The sequence below is a fragment of the Drosophila mojavensis genome, unplaced genomic scaffold, assembly GCF_018153725.1.
Source record: "Drosophila mojavensis isolate 15081-1352.22 unplaced genomic scaffold, ASM1815372v1 contig_36, whole genome shotgun sequence".
Classification (NCBI taxonomy): Eukaryota; Metazoa; Arthropoda; class Insecta; order Diptera; family Drosophilidae; genus Drosophila; species Drosophila mojavensis.
The window spans coordinates 17,812,989-17,833,028 of NW_025318858.1; the positions used below are offsets into that span (position 1 = coordinate 17,812,989).

General features: G+C 44.5%; 3 protein-coding genes across 3 annotated transcripts; 1 reads left to right on the forward strand and 2 right to left on the reverse strand.

Annotated features, from left to right (window-relative positions):
• The first annotated feature begins 1,943 nt into the window (after window positions 1-1,943).
• On the forward strand, window positions 1,944-7,030 carry LOC6577165 (sodium/hydrogen exchanger 9B2-like). The gene is made up of 5 exons (XM_032728460.2): window positions 1,944-2,428; window positions 2,692-2,809; window positions 4,240-4,485; window positions 4,542-4,714; window positions 4,776-7,030. Exons 1-5 carry the CDS (start codon window positions 2,156-2,158, stop codon window positions 6,045-6,047), a joined length of 2,082 nt encoding a protein of 693 aa, XP_032584351.2. The 5' UTR covers window positions 1,944-2,155; the 3' UTR covers window positions 6,048-7,030.
• A 78-nt stretch (window positions 7,031-7,108) lies between these two features.
• Window positions 7,109-14,498, reverse strand: LOC6577166 (HEAT repeat-containing protein 1 homolog). The gene is made up of 4 exons (XM_002003099.4): window positions 13,241-14,498; window positions 12,909-13,177; window positions 8,530-12,321; window positions 7,109-8,464 (listed from the first exon to the last, which is right to left on the reverse strand). Exons 1-4 carry the CDS (start codon window positions 14,407-14,409, stop codon window positions 7,308-7,310), a joined length of 6,387 nt encoding a protein of 2,128 aa, XP_002003135.1. The 5' UTR covers window positions 14,410-14,498; the 3' UTR covers window positions 7,109-7,307.
• Window positions 14,499-14,730: 232 nt separating this feature from the next.
• On the reverse strand, window positions 14,731-16,541 carry LOC6577167. Its single transcript, XM_002003100.4, has one exon. The coding sequence runs from the start codon at window positions 16,381-16,383 to the stop codon at window positions 15,067-15,069; it is 1,317 nt and encodes a 438-aa protein (XP_002003136.1). The 5' UTR covers window positions 16,384-16,541; the 3' UTR covers window positions 14,731-15,066.
• Window positions 16,542-20,040: the final 3,499 nt, after the last annotated feature.

Below are 20,040 nucleotides of genomic sequence, written 5' to 3' on the forward strand. Positions count from 1 at the left end.
CAACACATAATCATATCAATTTACGTAATATATTAAGCAAGAGTCGCCAGGGAAGGCAATGCTTGTCTAGACTCCAGACGATGATACTTAGAATGGGCTGATGTTTTCAACACTCTCGTGGTTTTCTTGTAGACGATGAATACACACAAAGCCACACACACACACCCACACAATAAAGAGTACACATCATAATTAACTTGTTCTGAAGCTGTTTCTCTTGGTTTCTTGGTCAGCTCAACCTCCTTTGAGGTTTACTGACAGCCCAGAAGAGCAGCATAATTACTTTAAAAATTAAATTTTATATTAACCTCTATATCATTATAGACCCCTGTGTCCCATACCATTATACAGAGTTCATATGAAATTGTTAATAATTCATAATTTAAATACCAAGCTGAAATTCCAACCAAATCGTTTGTGCATAGCTTTGTGACGATTCACTTGTTTTGGATTTCTAAAATAATTTTAATCATTTTATATTCATCACGCAATATTCAACTGCCTTTCGCTTGTCATTCTTAAATTTAGATTAGAAATTGTTGTGGAATTTTTTAATTTGTTGTTTATGAAAATTACGAATTATATTAAATATCTATTTTACATAAATTAGTTCAAAAATTCACTAAATTAGCTATAAATATTACTTACTGCTTCAGTACTAAATAAATCCATTTCACAGCTGAATATTTTGGGCATTAAATCATATCACATTTAATCATTAAACAAAAAAACTGGATGTACATAGTTAACAGTAAATAATTTGCTCGTTTTTTTCTGTTTAATCGGAGCTACCATTGCGCCAGAGATAAATAATACAAAAGTATAATTAACAATTTAAATGGCATGGGACAAAAAATTAAATGAATAATAAAATAAAAAAAGCCAAAAAATTTGCCCAATCAGTTCACATGGAACGCTCTGCTTTGTTGTCTTTCATCTAACGATCCGCATGACTTGATGCCACATTCTCCGCAAAAAATAAAAATAAAGAAAAAAGTATAAACAAAAGTAAGAGAGAGCTTTGAGATACCCTGTAAACTGAGCTGAAAAATTAGAATTTATTTTGATTACAAGTGAAAGTTATATATTGTATTTAATTAATTGATTAATTTAATTATAATTATTATTATAATTTTTAAATTTTTATTTAAAGTTATCCAATAAAAATGCAGTAAAATAAAAAATATGTACATATGTGTTATTTAAGTTTGATTAAATATATTTAATTTTGTATACTTCATGTAGAAGGATTGCATTTTAAATAATAATATTTATAATATATTATATTTTAATATTTTAATTTATTTTTTTTACATGTTCCAAGTTTAGTTTACAATAAACTTGTCTATTCTCATAAAAAAGGATTTTATACATATTTCATAAAGGGTATCTTACCAACCAACAATCTACTGCAAATTACAATATAAAAACATCAAAAACAAATAAACCAAAAAAAGGAAGAAACAAAAAGCACAGAAAACAGAAGCGATACAGTAACAAATTTCATTAAATAATTAATTTAGCCTCGTTAATATGAGACGCTTGTCTGCGGGGCGCTCACGTGAATTTGTTTAGGTAAAATGCGTCACAATTAAATGGCAAATACAACTGATCAAAGTTGACAAACCGAGCAGCAGCTGCTCGTCGAGGCTCACCTGTGAGCTGACCGAGCAGACTTGCTGGACTCATGATGCCCAGGCACCGGTTTTCTCAGGTGTTAACAAATTATAGCTAATTATTAACAAATTAACTAACAAATTTTTCGAATAAGTTTCATTTGTTGTCTGTATAAAAATCATAAATGTTTGCATTAAGCCTTAACACGTTTCACACACACAGAGAGAGAGAGGGAGACAGTTGTAGAGCTGGTACCATCGAGCCCACTAAAGACCCGTAACCCGGTCGAAAAGTCGAGCTCAGAATCGATTGTCGCATTTGATGATGGATTTATTTGCACGCTAAACGCGGAACGAGCTGGTCGTAAAGTTCGCGTTTCGCATAACAGTCGATAATCGTGCCGAGCGGCGACTGTGTGTGTGTGATGTACTATATAGTAAGCAGCCATAGCGCTAATAGGGCTCAATAGTCCCATAAACCTGTTGGAATCTAGCTGCACTTGAAGCTAACGTAACTCCGCCCGCAAAGTCATAAAACGATGACGACCAAAGCAGACGAGGGCAGACCAGCGGCGACAATGATGCATGCAGCCACCGGCAGACCCACCAGACCCCCCCCACTAACCATCAACGTGCCGGTGGCCTCCACCGAGGCGCAGACCCCCTCGCCTAGTCACAGGAGCTCCATTGTCATCGAGAGTCAGCCTAAGCGTCGTGTCAGCATTTCCCCTGAGACTCCGCCGCTGGCATCCAGTAATTCGGGCTTTGATAATCCCGCCTTTGAGCCAGTCTATATGCGTAAGATATCGCAGGTGAGTTGGGGTTGTTTAACGATTAACGACTTGCTTGATTGACCGTAAAGTTGTTGATTGAATAAGTGTGCTCGTAACATTCGTTCTACATCCCCTATATATGTGTGAGTGCATTCATTAAATGACGGCATCTATAATGATGCTCGTAATTGCTGAAATGATCCGTGTGATCAAGTGATAAAAGATCAAGTGATCAAGCCACAAGGGTTTTACGCGCAATATTCAGTAATGCTCAAAACAAATTCGATTTCGATTCGCGACAGACCTCAATACATTCATACCTCGACAATGGACCGCTTGGGCGCAGGAGAAGCATCCTGAAGGACTCACCACTTCCAAACGACAATGACAGTGTCGATCGTATATCGATGCACAGTTTTGGTAAGTGCAAAATAATAAAATATAGCATATAATACAAGTACTATAATAATAACTTTTTACTGATTTTCTTAGTGTGTTCCTTATAGACTTAAAATGATCTATTAATATAGACTATAAATCGTAAACTTTTTTATTGCAAAATTTACGTTTTGAATAATTGTATTCTCTAAGCAATGAGTAGAGACATACAGTCTATCAGAGAATTGCTAAATAGGGGTTTCTAAAAATATGGACATGACTGTAAAAATCTCAGCGCATCTCGTGAATGGTCAAAATGTGATTCATATTTGTGTTAAGGCTCTCGTCACGTCTGAGGATTAATGGCTAATTTTTTAATTAGTATGTGTTTTTTACGGAACTCAGGGTAATAAAAAACGTTTGACTTTAGATACTCTGTAATCAATTAAGTTGAAGTCGATCTCTGGAGTTTGAGAAATTTTCTGGCTTACCAAGTGATTGATGCTTATAAATATAAGATATATATATAATATTATAATCGATATAAGAATAACTGGTATCTGGACTTTTCAACTGCTAAATAATAATACCCTATGCTAAGTATAAAACTTTAATGAGCACACTTAAAGTTGCGTAAAAATGGAACAGAATTTGTTAATAATTTTTAAAATGTTCAGTGTCATATATGACATATAAAAATTAAAATAAAATATAATACAGTTTGTATTTAATTGATAATTTAATAAAAATTATAAATTAAACAAAATCTTGTCAGCGCGAGATAGTAAAATTAAATAAATTAAAATATATATTTAAAATATGCTAAGTATAAAACTTTAATGAGCACACTTAAAGTTGCGTAAAAATGGAACAGAATTTGTTAATAATTTTTAAAATGTTCAGTGTCATATATGACATATAAAAATTAAAATAAAATATAATACAGTTTGTATTTAATTGATAATTTAATAAAAATTATAAATTAAACAAAATCTTGTCAGCGCGAGATAGTAAAATTAAATAAATTAAAATATATATTTAAAATATAAAATTTTGTCACAGCTGTAGTGTAAAATATTCATTGCATAAATTTCGCATGCTCGCATGCTTATGCAGACAAAACTGTTGATGATAATAATAATGATCGCATTGATAATTAGATCTATTGAGAGCCAAGGAACACTTATGGAACTAATGTCAATTGAATTTGACTTCTGTCAAAAGTTGACACTAACAATTAACATGAGATAGAAAGTGACGTCGGAATTTCGGTCTTCGGTCATAGCAGATCGTATCATATGCAGCTGCCACACTTATCACCCAATTAGATATGTTTGCTGATTCCTGAAGTCAATAGCGTAGTGAAGAGCTTTGATATGACATATATTTGTGAATAATGCCCGGCGTTGAGCGTTGTAGATGTTCATTTCAAATTCCCATTTCTCAAGATCTTAAATCTTTCTATCCCACAGAAAACTACAGACAGAGTGCGCTGGACGTGCTTAATGCCAAAAACAATAATCTGCAGGCAGTACACGAATCCTGGCATAGCAATAGCAATTACGTGGAGCAATCGTGGATCTATAATTTATGCTTAAAGTGTCGCACAGAGGAGCCATCCGCCTCATGGGAGCCACCTTTCTGGCAAAAGATATTTCCCTATCCGCTCTGCCCCACCTTCAGGACCTTCTCCCGCCTGGTCTCGCTCATTGCAATTGGTGAGTCGATAAATCCCATTAAAGAGTCTCTCTTGACACATCTCTCACCACTTCAGGTGCGTTACTATGGATCGTATCATTTGTGATCATTGGACATGCGGCTGCCCCTGGCGGGCAGCTCTTCGATTTGGTGGTACTCACGGTTGCCGCCAATTTTGGTGGCTACATAATATCATTGACCACCCTGCCACGCCTCATTGGCATGCTGCTGGTAGGGCTGCTATTTCAGGTGAGTCTTAAGCCTTATTCATCTGATATCTTTTACCTTCATATTGAATTTGTGCTTCCAGAACGTGGGCTGGGTGGATCTCGATGGCGACTTCTCTAAGGTGACAACGCACCTGCGTAAGTTTGCCTTGACCATAATCCTGACTCGAGCTGGCCTCGAAATGGAGCCGGAAGCCTTCAAGAAGGTCTACAAAACGATTCTCAAGCTGGGCATCGTGCCCTGGATTGTGGAGGCGGCTGTCATGACGGTCATGTCGCACTATCTGCTCGACCTGCCCTGGATGTGGGGCTGTCTGCTGGGCTCCATCATTGCCGCCATCTCTCCGGCTGTCGTCGTGCCGTGCCTCTTCAGGCTGCGCACCAAGGGCTACGGCGTGGTCAAGGGCATTCCCACCTTGGTGGTGGCCGTGTCTGGAGTGGATGATGCCATCTCGGTGGCCATTTTCGGCATCATCAGCACCATCATGTTTTCGGATCGTGGACAAGTCTACCTGATAGCCCAGGTGCCTGTCTGCTTGATTGGCGGTCTGGGCTTTGGGATTATCTGGGGACTGCTGGCGCGCGTCTTTCCCGAGAAGGGCGACGCCTATGTGGTGCCCCTTCGCACGCTGCTGCTTTTCGTTGGCAACCTGGTGGCCATCTACGGAAGCGAGGAGCTGGGCTTCGAGGGCGCTGGCCCGCTGGGCGTGGTCTTCTCATCTTTCATATCGAACTACTACTGGTGCAAGGATGGCTGGACCATCGACGACAATCCCGTTGGCACTGGCTTCGAGATCTTCTGGATGATCTTCGAGCCCATTCTGTTTGGCGTGACGGGCGCCACGATCAAGATACGTGAGCTGGACTCGGGCGTGCTCTACATGGGCGCCCTTTGCATCTTCACAGGCGTCATCATACGCATCCTCATCACGGCCGGCATTGCCTTCGGCGATCGCCTGAACACCAAGGAGAAGTTCTTCGTGGGCCTCTCCTGGATGGCCAAGGCCACGGTGCAGGCTGCTCTGGGGCCTGTCGCTCTGAGGCATCTGAATGAGAATTCCACAGACGACGAGCGCCATTGGGCCAGAATCGTGCAAGCCATTTGCATATTTAGTATTTTACTGACGGCGCCACTGGGTGCGATCCTCATCTCTGTGACTGGGCCCCGAATGTTGACGAAGACGAAACAAGCGCAGCAGAATCTCACTGGCTGGCGTCGTCCCTCCATACGCGACATCAGCATCATCGACGAGGAGGAGCGAGAAGATCCGGAGTTGACGGCTGACAAACAGACCCAGAATAATACCCAAAACAATTCACAGCATCCAAACTTTTCATATATTAGCAATAATTAATATGAGAATTGTGTTGTTGTAAGGACTAATTAAAGTTTTTTTTTTTTTTTTATAAACAATGAAATACTAGAAATGCACCTTTTATCTACTAAAGTCATTTTCCATATTCCATAATCCATATGATAATCATATGGATTTTTCTTCTCAAACTAGGTGAGTACTTAAACAAATATTTAGTTTTCTTTATGTAAAAATCTTGTCAACTGAGTTTCATATCTAATTTATGTGTACGATATGTAGTTTTCCAAGTTTGTCCTTTCATAAATCAAAAATTAATTTTAGATTGTTCTGATACTAAGAGTCAACACATTCTGCCTGCTTCTCTGATTCTAGCTCCCAAAGTTTTATTGAAGAACAAATTTTTTTTAGGTATGAGCAAAATACAAAAAAATGATAGCCCAACATTCCGCAACTTACATTTTGGAATTTAAAAATATATGGTCTAAGAAAAGATTTTATTTAGTTTGCTTTAAAACGAAAAATAAATTCCTAATTAATCTGACGATTCATGTCGAACATTAGTAAAGCGAATATTTTGTAATTATTTAACTTAGGTGTCATTCTTGGAACTTATGAAACTTCCCCGACAAGTTTGGCTAATGAATTCGCATCACATAACGAAATACGGAGGGGGGACATAGAGTGAGAGCCCGCTGCAATTGACTATTAAAATATATTTTATGGCCTTTTGTTTACTTTGCTCGCGTAGACTATAAAATAACAAACGAACTATGTATTATTCAACTCATTTACGCTCACATTAAAGATCATTAAAGTGATTGAAATAATTGCTGAAGAACTGAAAATTGATATACTATAATATTTTCTCCTAAGCAATTAATTAAATTTGTATTATTTTAGTTTCGGTTTTTGTTTTTGGTTTTCATTCATGGGTAAATAGATTTAACTGGCTGTATTGACTGTTTATAGGTTGAAAGTTAAGTAAAAATATAAGACTAAGGAAATTTGCAGTCCCCTTGGATCTATCTAAGAAGCAATCGATCCTAGCTTAATTTACCTAATATAAATACAAGTCTTAAATACAAAGATCTTAAGGCCAATCAATTTGAACAAATACTTTATTTTATTATTTGTCTGTGATGAAAATTATAAATCATATATGCTTATGAATAGGTTAATAAGAGCTCGATGCTCAATGGATATACCTTGCTTCGGGTAATTTCATAAAATTTGAGAAACATGATCATAGATGTTTCTATAATTATAAACCGGATATAAAATTTTGTGTTAGAGTTTAGCTTATAAGTATTTCTGCACCGATTCGCCCAGAATGGTTTCCAATTCCTGTACAGCGGTGCGTGTGTTCTTCTCGACTGGCTCGTGCTCATCCTCCAGCAGCTCGGCTATGAACGGCACCGTCTCGGGCAGGAGCGGGGCGAAGCTTTCGCCCAGCTTGCGAGCTATGGCCACGCTGGTGTTGAAGGCCAGGATGCGTACTTCGGGCGTGCTGGTGCGCGTTTTGAGCAGCACCTGATTGTTCAGCTGCTTCCAGAGCACATCATTGGTAGCCGCCGCCAGCTGGGCAATGCAATCAGTCAGCGTTTGCTGCAGCTGCTCGCGATCGCTGGCTATTACCAAGCTGTTTTCCAGCTGATCCACAAGTGGCGGCATCAGCTTGCGGAAGCGATGATCGTTGATAAAGTCACCGCTGCAATGCAAGAAGACGTGGTGCAATGTGCCAAGAATTGCTGACAGCAGCTCGGCAACGTCCTCGGCGTCCATATTCTCTGCAATCTCCTGGTGCAATGTGTTGTGCTCCTGCAGCAGTCGTGCAGCATCCGAAATCACGTCGTCGGCGAAGAGCACGAAGAGAGACTTGAGCGCTGCGGCAATGCGATTGGTCAACAGGAAATAGGTGAGCTGCGGCTCGAGTTCATTCCGCTCCATCGCCCACTTGTGCACCCGACCGTACATGGGCCGGAAGCTCGTCTCGGACAGCTTGAGTATCCAGGCCACGAAAGTCTCGCTCACTGATGCCTCAATCTGGTTGATTTGCTGCCGCGGCAGCTGACGTCCGCGCACCTGCAGCCGGAACTCGAGCGCCTGCAGGAATAGCTCGGAGAGCGCCTCCTGTACAGGCGCCAGTTCAGCGTTACCGTTGTGCTTGATGCAGGGCAGCAGCAGCTGGTGCATAAGCACGCCCAGCTCATCGTAGGCCTGCGCCTCCAACAGACTGGCATAGATCGTGGCGCAACTGGGCACCAGAATACGCGCCTGCACGCCCTGTGCCACCGCCGACCAAACGTCAACGATGCGCAGCTTAAGCGCCTGCGTACGCTTGTCCTTCAGCAGCTGTGGATTCTCCAGCTGCACGGAGAGTCTTATGAGTGAGCCAATAATGTCCACCAGATAGGGTCCCAGGAATTGAGGTAGAGTGAGGAAGAGCTTGTGCATGGCTGTGTGGGTAGAGAGAGAAACATTTGATGAATATTATTTTGTATGGGAAAGAGATTTGCCTCACCTGTGACCAGAGCTGAGCAGATGTAGTCAGGTGTTTGCCGCTGGCTCACCAGCAGCTGAACCTGTTCCTTGAGCAGCTCGGTTAGCTGTGGCGCGAACTTGGGCAGCTGGGCAAGCGCGTTCGCCTTGATGCTGCCACAGATCTCGACCAGTGTCAACACCACATTGCCGACGACCGCCTTGGGCACGTTGGCGCGGCGCTTGGCGATGCGGGTCAGCTTGGCCAGCAGCGTGCGGCACTCCTCCACATAGTCACGTCCGTGGCGATGGGCCAGAAGCTGCATGGCCTGCAGTGCCGTCTGCTGCAGCTGCGCCTGCTGCGCATTGCTGCCGCCTGTACCGTCCAGGACGCCGTCAATAATGGCGCCCAGCGGCTCGAAGAGAACGCCGAATTGATGGGCCTCACACTGGCCGAAGTAGTCGGCGGGCGGCGAGAGCTTGGTGACAAGCAGCTCCAGCACCTTGATGCGCACATAGATCAGCTCGTGCTGAAGCAGCTCGGTGATCACATGGAGGAAGTTGTCGGGTGAGAGCAGCCCGATGGCATTGTCCAGCACATCGTGCACATGGTTGGCCAGCACGCGCCAATACTTCTCCAGCGAGGGCGTACCCGCTGCTAGCTTCAGTGCATTGTTGACCACGCTCACATAGGCGAGAGTCTTAAGTATGAAGTTCTGGTAGAGCGGCTTCAGCTTCGCCAGCTGTGAGCGCTTCAGGTTGCCCAGCTTGGCCTGGAACTCGGCTGTGCTGCTCAGGCTCGACAGGTAGTCCATGATGAGGTACTTGTAGTGTCTCAGCTGCTTGAAGCTGCGCGTACAAAGATCAAAGAGCTGCTGCTCCGGCGAAATGTTCCTGCTGGCTGCTGCTCCTGCGCTCGCCGCTTGGGTTTGGGCCTCCTTGCTCAGGGGCAGCTTGGCCAGGTAGTCCAGCAGATGCACACATGTGTCCAGAATGACCTCGGGCTGCTCGAAAATCAGCGTCAATTCGCGAGCAAACTCCACGCGCGTCTTGTCCAGTGGCTTTCTCGCCTTGCTGCCGGCGGCTGAAGCTGGCGTCTGTTCCAGCAGCATTTGCGACTCGAAGAGAATGCAGAGGAACTGCCAGAGATGCTGGCGCGGATTGAGCACACGGAAGAGCGTCTCATACAAAGGCAGACGACGATGCACAGGCACATCCGAGCAGATATCCGCGAAGACCTTCAACACTGCTATAACAAGGCGCTCGCGCTGCTCGCCCGACTGCAGCAGCAGTGTGGGCACAATGGTCTCCACCACATTCCGGATGATGTGCAGGCTGAAGGCGTCGTCATGGCGCGCCACTGTGGAGCCAACAAACGTGAAGATCTCCACGATCTTGTGCAGCACTTGCTGCGGATACAGTGCAGCGCAGCGGGTCAGGAAGAGTAGCGCGTGCTGCTGGGTCTGTGGATTCTGGGTGTTGCGTAGGCACTGCACCACCTGCTCGATGCGGAAGCAGGACTCGGGCAGCACCTTGGACAGCTGCACGCCCGCTGCTTGGGACACCTCGCAGCAGTGCAACAGGCTGGACAGGATTAGCTGCTTGGGATACTCCGCTGAGCTGTGCTCTTCCAGCGTCAGGCACATCTGTAGCAGCTCAAAGAGCTGCGGTATGAGCAGCTCGGCGCCCACCAGTTGCTTCTTGTGCTCCAGCAGCTCCAACAACGTCATGCCCTGCTTCCAGCTGACGCAGGTCAGATCCAGTTTGGTAATCGGTGCACCAGAACGACGTCTATCCGGCTGCTTGGGCGTAACAGTGCGGGTGCTCCTGCTGCACATGGTGGACAGCATGCTGACCAGGGGCTGGCACTCGATGGTGCAGTGCTTGAGCAGCCGATGGGCAGAGAGGAAGATGCTATCGTTGTCCGATGCAGTCGCTGCCTCCACTATGAGCTGCAGCAGCGCCACCTTGTGCTTGCTCTGCAGCTGGTCGTAGGTTTCTGGCGTCAGTGAGTTGAGCAGCACGCAGGGCAGCGGCTGCAGCTTCTGCTCCAGCTGCACGTAGGTGGTGTGGCGCTTGAAGCTGGCCTCCAGCAGCTGCCAGGCGGCGGGATTCTCAGTGAGAACAGTTCTGCCCGCCTTTCCCTCGAAGCGTTCGATGACTGCACAATAGATGTCGCTGTGCGGCCAATTCAGTTGCTCCAGCTGCGGCGTCTCAGAGCTGGGATCATGCTCGACCACCGCCCGCAGCGCTGCCTCGCCCAGCGGCAGCAGCGCCGTTAACAGCGTCTCGTTGTTCATGTGCTTCAGCGCCTTCAGCAACGCCGCCGTGCAAATGGCCGGCTGTTCGACGTCGCAGACCAGCTCCAGCAGCGTCCGCCGCAGCTTCGCCAGCAGCAGTTTCTCGCGTGGCGTGTTCTTACTGCTCTGCAGAATGGTGTGCAGTATAAGCGCATACTGCTCGTGGTCCATGCACAGTTCACTCTTGCGAAGCAGCAGGCACTCTACCAGGTGGGCCACGTGCGTCTCCAGCTGCTTCAGATCGAGCAGCTGCAACGTGGCCAGCGCCTGCTGGCGCAACGTTTGCAGCGGCGAGTTGCACGCGTTCGCAATGCGCAGCACGTGCATCAGGCTGCACTTGACGGCGAAGGGGCGTGGCCGCAGCACCGCCTGAAGCAGCTGAAAGCCGCGCACGCGCAGTAGCGCGTAGTCCGAGGATTTGCTGTACAGCTGCGGCAGCTCCTCGTAGACATAGAAGTTGCACAGGAAATCTAACTTGTGCTGCGGCTCCGGCAGAACATGGTTGAGGCAATCCTTGAGCGCGCGCGTCCACTCCCTGCGCTCGGCGGGCGCACAGTTCTCGGCATAGACTCGACTGCAGAGTGCATCCAAGAGCAGCAGGCACAGACGCAGTTCGTCGTTGACTTCCGTCCACGGCAGACCGGCCAGCTGGGAGAACTTTGTATTCTTTGCTAGCGTCTGCAAGAAGTCCGCGTACAGCTGCAGCGGCACAAAGTTCTTGTGGATGTTGTCGTTGCCCTCCTTGGCCACTCGGAACTGAAAGCCACGACTGTAGACGTCCAGGTGCTGCAGCATCTGCACACTCTCGTCTGCGCTCAGCTCGCGCTTCGCAAAGGCCGTGAGTAACAGCAGCAGATGCGTCAGCTTGGACGCCTCGCCGCGCAGGTAGTCAACGCCGCCATGCTGTTCCACGCTCTCCAGCAGCGCCAACTGCTGTTTGCCCGGCTGTCGCACATCCGCGATGATGTCCAGGAACTGCTTGCGATGCTCCCACACATTGAATGCTCCATGCTCAGTGTTCACCTGCAGCCGCTCCAGGAAGGGCAGCTTGTTCACAAAATTGCTGCTCAATATGATCAGCAGAGCTGCGTGCTCTCTGGCACTCAGCGCATCGCAGGGAAACAGATAGGGCATCAGGGCCAGCAGCAGCAGATTTGCATCGTAATTGTCGCTCACGGCGGCAGTGGTCAGATGCTGCACCGCTTGCGGCACCACCACATCCCACTGTGTTTGGCGCTGCTGTTGCGCCCGCTGCAGCAGCTCACAGAGCGTCTGCGCAAAAGGCTCTGCGCCCAGCATCTCCACGAAGTCGACTGTGGGCAGCGCCAGCAGCGCCGACACCACAGTGGGACTGTCGTCCTTAATGCGATCCGGCAGACACTCCTGCAGCAGGTGATAGCTGCGCTCCCGCCGCTTGGGCACCTTCAAGTTCTGCAGCAGATGCTGCACTGCGCCCAGTCGAATATCTGCATTGTAATGGTAGAGCTTTTCATAGGCACGCTTCGCCTTCTCGTCCGAGGTGTTTAGTCGAAAGCCTGTGAATGCAGTGTGTGTTAGATAATGGTTGCATTTAGTATACTCAATAGGAAAGGGCAAAAGCAGACGAGTCTCCGCTTAGGCTGCAATATTTATTGATGATAATAATAATAGGCGATTGTTATATATACATAATATATTTGAGGAGATCAGGTGCTCGGCTTCGTAGGTCTTCACACTAAAATCGATCATCTCGTTCAAGCACTCGAGGCATAATGATTGCGCGCCTCCAAAACTCTCACCCTGAGGGCAAGGAACCCGAACAAATACGAAGTTTAATGGAAGAAAATTTGTTTTATGTATTAGTGCTAAGCGGAGATGATACGCTAAAAGAAGAACTCTAATACACTTATATAAACTAAAGAGTGAATATTACAATAATATACGTGTGAAGTCTGAGTGCATGAAGGCCTACAAGCAAGAGAGCTTATCAGTGCGTGAAGAATATGTATTTGCTCTTTGAAAGAAAGGGAATTGATTCTACTGACTCTTCATTCAGTTATAAAATTCTTTAGTAATATGAAAACATTCATTCTATAAGCTTAACAACTTCCCAATTTGTTCAAATCTTTGCGGTCTGACTTACCCAATGCCAGCTTTAAAGCCTTCTGGCGATTGCTTGTTTTGGATTTAGCTTTTAGCGAGGCCTTTACGCTCATGTCGAAAGCCTCCGGATAACGTCGTTCTAGCTTTTCCAGGAACTCTGTATACCAAGCCTGGAAATCGGTTTTGACTGGCTCCATTTCATCGTCCGAGTCAATAACAATCGTGTTATCCGCATCGCCATTGTTGCTCGTGTCCATGGGCGTCACTTCATTCTCAGCTTTCACGTCCACAAAAGTGTCCAGGAAACAACTGAAAGAGAGGAAACATAAGTTTAGTAATTGGAATTGTGAGCGGTTAAAGATAAAGTTGTACTTGATAAGCTGCAGGGCGCTGAGCTTGGAGAAGGGCACCTCGCTGATGAGATTGTCGAGGAACTCCTGATGCGAAGATGCGGATGCATCGCCCTCACGTATGGCCGCGACGGCGCCGCGCATCAGCGGAATGCAAATGGCCGAGACAGCAATGTTCTCCTTCGCTAGCGAGGCTAGGGACGTAATTAGCCACTTCTGGCAGACCAAATTTAGCATGGTTTTGGCCGTGAATTGTGGCCGGGCCGCCTGCTGCTTGTCGTGGATCCAGATGAGCAGCAGCAGCGCTGTGGTATGCAGCCGCTCGAAGGTGCAGTTGGCCACCCGCTCGAGCAGCGCATCGCAGACCTTCCTCTTGAGTTTGGTGCGAGAGACGAGCTGGGCAACGATCACATAGGAAGCAGCCACATAGTCGACAGTGTCTGAGACAAGGCCCTTAAGCAGCGACTCCAGTATGGTGGCTATGTGCCACTCCTGCACTGGCTTAGCCGTTTGCAGCGCTCCCACAACAACTGTGCAGTAAAAGTTGACCTGCGCCTGCAGCTGATGTGCACGTGGTCCCAGCTCTTTGACCGCTTTGCGTGTGCTGCGGCAGATGAAGCCGAGGAAGGCGGGCACGCTGGCTGCCCGATTGACTATTGTGGTCTTGGCGAGCGGCACGCCGGGTCGCTGCAGCGGACGCAGCCAGAACCAATTCTCGTCCGATTGTCGTAGTCGCATCGTCTGCAGAACCTGCACAAATGTGGTCGTCTCATGGTAGGGCATTATTAGGGCCATTACCTCCTCCCGGTTGTACTCGTGCACCTGGAAACGGCGCAGCAGCCACTCAAAGCACATGTGCGCCGGGCGCAGCAGAAAATAAGGCGACAGAAGACGTAGAAATTTCGCAATCGCCGCATCGAGCAACTGGTTGACTTCTGCCTGCTCCACGGCGCGCTCCAGCGTGAGTGTAGCCTCATCAAAGAGCGTCAGCTGGAACTCCTTAAATGTCGGATTAAACGCCGTCAGCTCCAACAACCCGCTAAGTCCGATCTCATAGATGGCGCGTCTGTCTTTGGTCGCCGCATCTTTGGGACTGAATAATATTGAGGCGCGACTGCGAGCATCCGCTAAAGGAACAGATGTCTGCGGTGCAGCTAATTTCTGTAGTTGTTGAGCCAAAGACGTTGTCATTTTCTTAAGCTCGTTTTTGTGTGTAAAAACACTTGAAAAAGATAGTAAAATGTGAAGCACACGTGCTGCGGCGGTAACTGGTAAAGTATATATATCGATAAATATGTAGGCGAGTGCAATCATCGAGTGGCGAATCGATAGCTTGAAAGAAATACGCAGTGACGTCACAAACGGAATAATGTAATGACATTTAATTTTAACTATTTAAGTTATTAAATATGTACGATTTTAAATTTATAAATTATTGAAATACTATCAACCATAAGATTATTAACATTCATGAGCCTACTTTTGATTTGTAATTAAATGATACACTCAATATTCAATTAGAAATATCTTTTACAAAAAGTGTTTATTTTCCGCTTTATCATATAATGTAAAAAGTTTCTTACATCTATTTAATCTCACAGAGGTACAAGAATGTTGAGCATACGTTACAAGTAAAGAGAAATACAAAATAATAATAAAGTTGAATGACGTTAAAAAATGTGAACATTCGTATTTGATGAGATATCGACAATTATAATACTAGTTAAACATGTAAAACAAAAACCTTGGTACAGTTGAATGTTCATATAACTAAGACTAACGGTACATATATGTGTAGTTGATTTCTTAATGCTTTTTGTTCTATCTGTGTGTTCCTTTGTTCTTTGCCTAAAAGTTAAGTCGCTTTAGCGAATTCTTACGACTCAGTTTGTAGTCGAATTTTTGATTGCGCTTGGGCGGCGTAACCCTTTCACTGGGCATCATCACCTTCGAGGGCGTGCCCATCTCTGTGACCAGACACTTGGCGCCAGGATGCGGCGGGCAGCAGCAGTGGACGCAGAAACGAAACTTACAGAAGACGCTAGTGCACTCGCCGATGGAGTAGGCCTGCGAGGGGCCGGTGCTCTGGGGAATCGGCGAGCTCTTCACCTCGTCCAGCGAATAGAAGCGCGTGAGCCCGCCGTTCTTTGGCTCGTTGAAGGACTTTGCGTGAGGCAACGTTTGTGAGAGAGCAGCTCGGGTCGATAGCTGCCGATTCAGTTTTGGCGTCTGCTCGACCTGTGGCTGGCTGTAGAATACTCTGCTGGATTTGCCGCAGCGCGGACACTTTATGCGTTGCAGCTGCTCCACGAGCAGCGGGCAGTTCTCATCTTTGGGCGTGATCTTGTGGCCGTCGTGGGCTTTGTTTGGTCTCTGAATGGCATTGGATGGTTGAAATGGCACTAAATTATTGTTCATCGACTTAGACAGCATTCGCCCGTGTTTGAGGGGCTGTGGGGCGTTCTCCTTGGTGAGGTTCATCTTGAAGCGATGATTGTGCAGACGCTCTGTAGCCCGCTTACTTGTGTGCACCGCCTGCGCCCAGCGCTCCGACACCTTGGTCATGTTTTCCAGCGTGTTTGAGCTGACGTGCGACAGAATGCACTCTAACGCGGGCAGCGTGTTACTCAGCATGCCCACGATGTCCAGGTGCTCACAGCCGTCGTAGTAGCGGGTGCGACAAACGGAGTCCACGGCGGGTTGCGGGAAGAGTTTCTTTTTCGACTTCTTGGGACTGCTGTGATGAGCCATCGGCTGGTAATGTGACTTTCGGCGCTTGGCCGCGCATTGTGGTTGATTGGAGGACTGCAGCAGCGGCGACTTGCAAGCCTGCGCACCCTCATCCTCGCTCTCCTCCAACTGCACACAGCTGACGGAGGGCAGGCAGAACGACTTGTGCCAAGGCGCAAAGATAGAGTCGTCGCAGCTGGTGCTGTTCGGCGTTTGGTATTGTATCGAATTGAAGTGAGATTGCGTCGTCGTATTCGGCGCGTTGCGCCAGTTCTCCGACTCGCTATGCCGTTCAAATAAAAATGGCGCCTCCATGGTCGAATTGTGCTGCACTCGAAAGGATGCGTAGCCCGATTCTTCCATTGCACTGTCCGCATCCATAGATTTTCTTAAGGGGCACTGTTTTTTCAATACTTTGCGATTGTAGGCACTCATTTTGGAATGAAATAGCCAATTAAATTGATGTTAAACTTTTACATTTGTGTTTTTAATTTCAAGTTGCTTGTTTTTGTCGTCACAATTGGCGTCGATGCAAATACTAGAGTTGGTTTTGCTAATATCGATGCAGGCGCACATCGATACCTATGCCAGCTATCGATGATGACCCACGCAACACACAAGCTTCTTGCTATGTTATGTGTGTGCTGTCGAAAGCTTATTGATAAGAAAATTTAATTTTAAATTTATAAACAAATAACTTCCCTTTTGCAAATATAAAATTGATCAGAAATGACCTATAATATTTTATCATTTGACATGCTATATAGCGTAAGGCTTTATATAATGTCTGAGTGAGAAATTTCAAAATTTCAATGAATAAATCAAATACATAAAAAAAAAAAAAAATATTATTAACGAAAAGTAAACTATGATGTATTCATTTTCTTCTAACTGATTTTGGTTTATACATTTTTGTTAAATTTACAAATTTACTGAATTAAAAATAGTTTTCATATTATACGATTATACTAAGTGACTATATGGAATATCTATTTCATTTAATATAGATAATAATATCCCCTTGTTGTGACCGAAGACGACACTTGATGATAATCTGGCCGGGGCATTAATGTCAGCAAATTAATAAAATCCACCAATAATTTATCATTCCACTCTGCTTCATGTCTCCTTCAAACTTGACTCCCGGCCCGACAACCTATATATATATCTCCTTCTCTCTCTCTCTCTCTCTCTCTTGACAAATTTGCCAGCTCAAGTTTTTGTGCAAATCATGCCGAGGCATAGATTTCAAATTCATGTGAAAATCAAGCTGGCCACCGCAAAAACAACCCCTCGTCGTAGTGATAGTTTCATCAGCTGTCCCCATTTCGTATCGTCCACAGCTTCATCCACTTGCTGCGCTGAGAGTATGTTTGTGTGTGAGTGAGAGAGAGAGGGCGTGAGAGAGAGAAGAAGATGGGTCGAGGGAAAATCAATGAATGATATTTCTTTATGAGGCTCAATTATTTGTTGCGGGGATTTGCTGTTCTTCCTTCGTCCTGTCATCTGGGTGCGTGCCTCATTGTCCTTTTAAATGCTTTGGCAAAATATTTTGGGTATTTTGTGCACTGCCTTTTGTCAGCCCCTGCAGGAGTCCCCAGGAGTTGTCAGGAGTCGGCGACTGCGTTAATAATTTATAAATATTTGTTCATTTATTGTTTTGCATTATTTATGCGTTTATTATTATCCCAGTCAGTTGGACTCGTCGTTGCCAAAGCCGGGACGCAAGACCGGAGAGACGGGCAAAGATTTTGTTTTGATTTTAATTAAATCGACAGACGCACATCGACTTAATTTAAAGTCATTTAGCAGTCCTAATCCCTCGCTTTGGCTCTGGTTGATAATTGCGGGCAGGCGCCAAGAAATTCTGATAGCAATTAGTGGTTTATAGTTGGGATTGGAAGGAATACGTTAACTCATTCCATATGGACTCTTAGCTGTCTTTGGTATAGATAGGCCCATCTATTAAGAGAATTAATTTCTTTGAATGTAATAGAAACATCTATAAGGGATAATGCTTAAAAAAATAAATGAATTGGACAGCGGAAATATAAATGAGATAGCTAGAGAGATCGACATAGAGAAAAAAAGCGAGAGAGAGTTATACAGATATGTATATGAGAAAAAAGAAAATAAGGCCAGATATTACGAGAGTTAGGAGAAAATTCAAAGAGGAATTTTTAAAATGAATTAAAACCGATTAAGTCATAATTTCTTTATATGTAATAACTTCTACACAGATATTTGAATAGCTCTATGAATGCATATCGCTGGCAATTTGAATAATTTGCCTTTACTAGTCAGCCCAAAATTGCTGATGAATGTGCTGTGTGAGAGAGCGAGGGGGAGTGAGAGAGCTCGTAGGGCTTACTCCATGCTTGCGGAATGAACGTCAATATTTGCCAACAATCCGTACATATGCTCTAATTATGATCCTTTTAGTTGTGGGCAGTGCCTTTACGCAATTATGTTGACATCGATGCCGTGACCTGGACACACACATACAAGTACACACCTCCCTTTTGAGGCAAGGGCGCTGATCAAACACCGAAGGACAGAAATTTCCTGTTTCTGGTCTATTTCGAACCAACTAATTATGGTAATTTTCCCGGGGAATGTCAACAAATATTTTGTAGCCAGTTATATCGAAGAGTGAGAGTGAGACGGGGAGTGGGAGTGGGAGAGTATGGCTCCCGAGAGACGGGCTATATATAGGTGGTATATGAAATGTTTGAGTCCAAGTGGAGCAGTCAAAACTCTTGACAAACGATGTTTACCCACTGTTCGTAGCCGTATGTACTTGGTGTATATTGCATTGTATAGTCCGTCGTTGTCCTTGGTAAAATGGGAATACGTAACGCTCGGATTATTTTTAACCAACCCACTGACACTGACACTGGGCGACAACAACTCGTTGCCCCTTGGCCGTTTTGTGGGTGTGGACGTGTAAACGTAACTCGAACTGTACCCAATTCGCTTGATTATGTTTGATTTTGGCCGCGCGAGTCCTTCATGCCCCGCTGCCCTGTAATTTCGCTAGCTGGCCAATAAATCGCTGACCCGCCGGTTCCGTTCGGTTCGGTTAACCTGGGCGCGGCGCCAAAGCTGATTATGGCCACAATATTAATTTGTAGGTAATACGAATATAATCGCACTCATTTATCATTTTAATGTATTCGCTGTATTCTTCGCCGTGCCGTCGTCGTCTCCATAGGGCGAGTCAACTTTGGATATATATATATATACATATATATGTATATTGTCTAGCACTTAATGCGATTCATATTCTAATCGCTCTAAATTAGTCTCGTGACAGACTCTTTCACTTAGCTGACAATAGCTGGTGCCGGGCGTTAGAGCTTCCCATGAAACAAAGGATACTTTGGAAGGATTTTGATAAAATAATTGTTGAATTAAATTCAGCTCCTGACCTGTTTATGTCAAATTATATATATATTAAAAAAAAAAAAAAAAAAAAATAAAATAAAATCTATCTACTTTAAAAAATAAGGAATGAAATTATATTATTATTTCAAGGCAGTAGTTAAGTATTTTTAATAATGTGAAGTAGAATTTTAAAAACTTGGTTTGATTTGAAAATTTTTTTTCAGAAATGATTAATGATTTATTTAAATACTACTCTTTCTATACTCACCGTTCACATTTATTATTGTATTTCTGATTATCATTTTATTTATTTTTTATTTTTATTTAATTTTTTTTTTTAAATAAATATATGTATTATTTTTATTTACAAAATTATTTGTTTATTAAATATTTAAGTTAACTGAACTTACTTCATTGATAGATTGATTGACCAATTATATTATTTATAGTTTTTATTTGCAAAATTTTCTGTTTATTTATTTTTTTAAATTTATACAAATGATGTAGTTTACTTAGCTCAACTTACCTCAATAATTGATAGATTGATTGATCATTAGAGCTAAAGCTTTTCGCTAAATTTAAAATATTAAAAAGTTTTGATCAACAAAATTCTTATATGAGTTCACCCCATATTTATATGCGCCCACTTCTGAACAAGTTGAATACTCTCAATTGCGAATACTCCCCATCAAATTTTTATACCCT